This window comes from Entamoeba invadens (genome assembly GCF_000330505.1).
Source record: "Entamoeba invadens IP1 unplaced genomic scaffold scaff_1105074725659, whole genome shotgun sequence".
Classification (NCBI taxonomy): domain Eukaryota; phylum Evosea; order Mastigamoebida; family Endamoebidae; genus Entamoeba; species Entamoeba invadens.
This window is the reverse complement of record NW_004440182.1, coordinates 337-1,763: the sequence shown is the minus strand read 5'-3', so window position 1 is coordinate 1,763 and position 1,427 is coordinate 337. Positions and strand designations below refer to the sequence as shown.

At 24.0% G+C, this 1,427-nt stretch overlaps 1 protein-coding gene across 1 annotated transcript; it reads right to left on the bottom strand.

Annotated features, from left to right (window-relative positions):
• Positions 1 to 83: 83 nt before the first annotated feature.
• Positions 84 to 575, bottom strand: EIN_481700 (serine/threonine protein kinase mos, putative; the record flags this gene model as incomplete). The annotated part of the gene is made up of 1 exon (XM_004254755.1): positions 84 to 575. One exon carries the CDS (start codon positions 573 to 575, stop codon positions 84 to 86), a length of 492 nt encoding a protein of 163 aa, XP_004254803.1.
• Positions 576 to 1,427: the final 852 nt, after the last annotated feature.

Here is a 1,427-nt window from a genome sequence, read left to right as displayed (position 1 = left end):
ATATGTTTATTGACAGACTTTAGTCTAATGACTGAAATGACGTTGATGTTATTAATTGTTATTGACAAAAAAAATAATTTCAATTAAATGTTAATGCTTTCTAGTTTCAATATTACATCTCTCACGTTTATTCTTTTGTGTACGTCTTGACACCACATATCGTCCACAATGTTGTATATGTCTTCTTTCAAGTAAGACGGCCTTTTTTGGCGTTTTCCACTCACAACAAAGTCGACTATATCCCATGCAAATTTAAATTGTTTATCCAAATATGGGTCTTTCCATATAGCACATTCAAACAAAGATACACCAAACGAGTACACATATGCGCTTTTTGTGTACTTCTTTTTGTTCAACACCTCAGGTGCCATATATTTTGGAGTTCCAACACCTTTGGTGAAAGTCATATTTGTCATTAACAAGTTAATATTTCTTGATGATCCAAAATCAGTCAATTTAGCATTCACTTTATAATTTATATCTTGTGATAACACAAGAATGTTGTCTGGTTTAATGTCTCTGTGTAATATTACATTATCATGAAGATACGAAATTCCTTTTGCTGCATCACTCATGAATTTTATTCTTATTCTTATTTTGATTTCATGATGCTAGGAAATTAATCCCAGGACGAATTCTCCCATTTTTGTAGTATTATTTAAAAAATGTTGTTTAAATAATAATTACAATCATTTATTTGTTTTATTTATAACTATTTTAAGCTACTATATAGTGTTGCAAGCATAAGAACAAGTTTTTAATATTATAATTGAACAAATATGGTTATTTTTATCAATAATATCAATAAACATGTAAATATATTTTTGGAAATTTTTATCAAGTTATTTAAAATAAAAAACAAAAATGCATTTTAAACACATTTCGCTGCACAAATCAATGGAAAATATTTTATAAATAGTTTATTTTACTATACTGATGTTGTCACAAAGGCAAAAAAAAATTCAATAATTCATCATCAGCAACAAAAAATATAATCAACTATTTTAAATAGAAACTAAAACATATTATAATAAAAGTTAAAAATAAGATTTTTGGATAAGTGGGTTTTTTGTAACGTGTTAGTTATGTTAAGATTGCCAAAAATGTGTATAAGGTATTTTAAGATTTATTTTTTTGTTATTTTTTGTTTTTTTATTGAAAAAAATGTAATTATTTTGTGTTGTGTTTTTCTTTCGAATATATATTAATATAAACGTGAAGTATTTATATATTATTTTAAAATAAACACGATCATACTAAGTAAATCGGTTATTAAAATAGTTCAAAATCCAAAATTAATACTAAATATTTATTACAATCGAAAAACATACAAAAATCAAAATCGTTTTATATTATTATACATTTAAATCAACAATTATTTACATTGATATAATTTTTTAATTCGAAAACAAGTTAAAAAGAAAGGT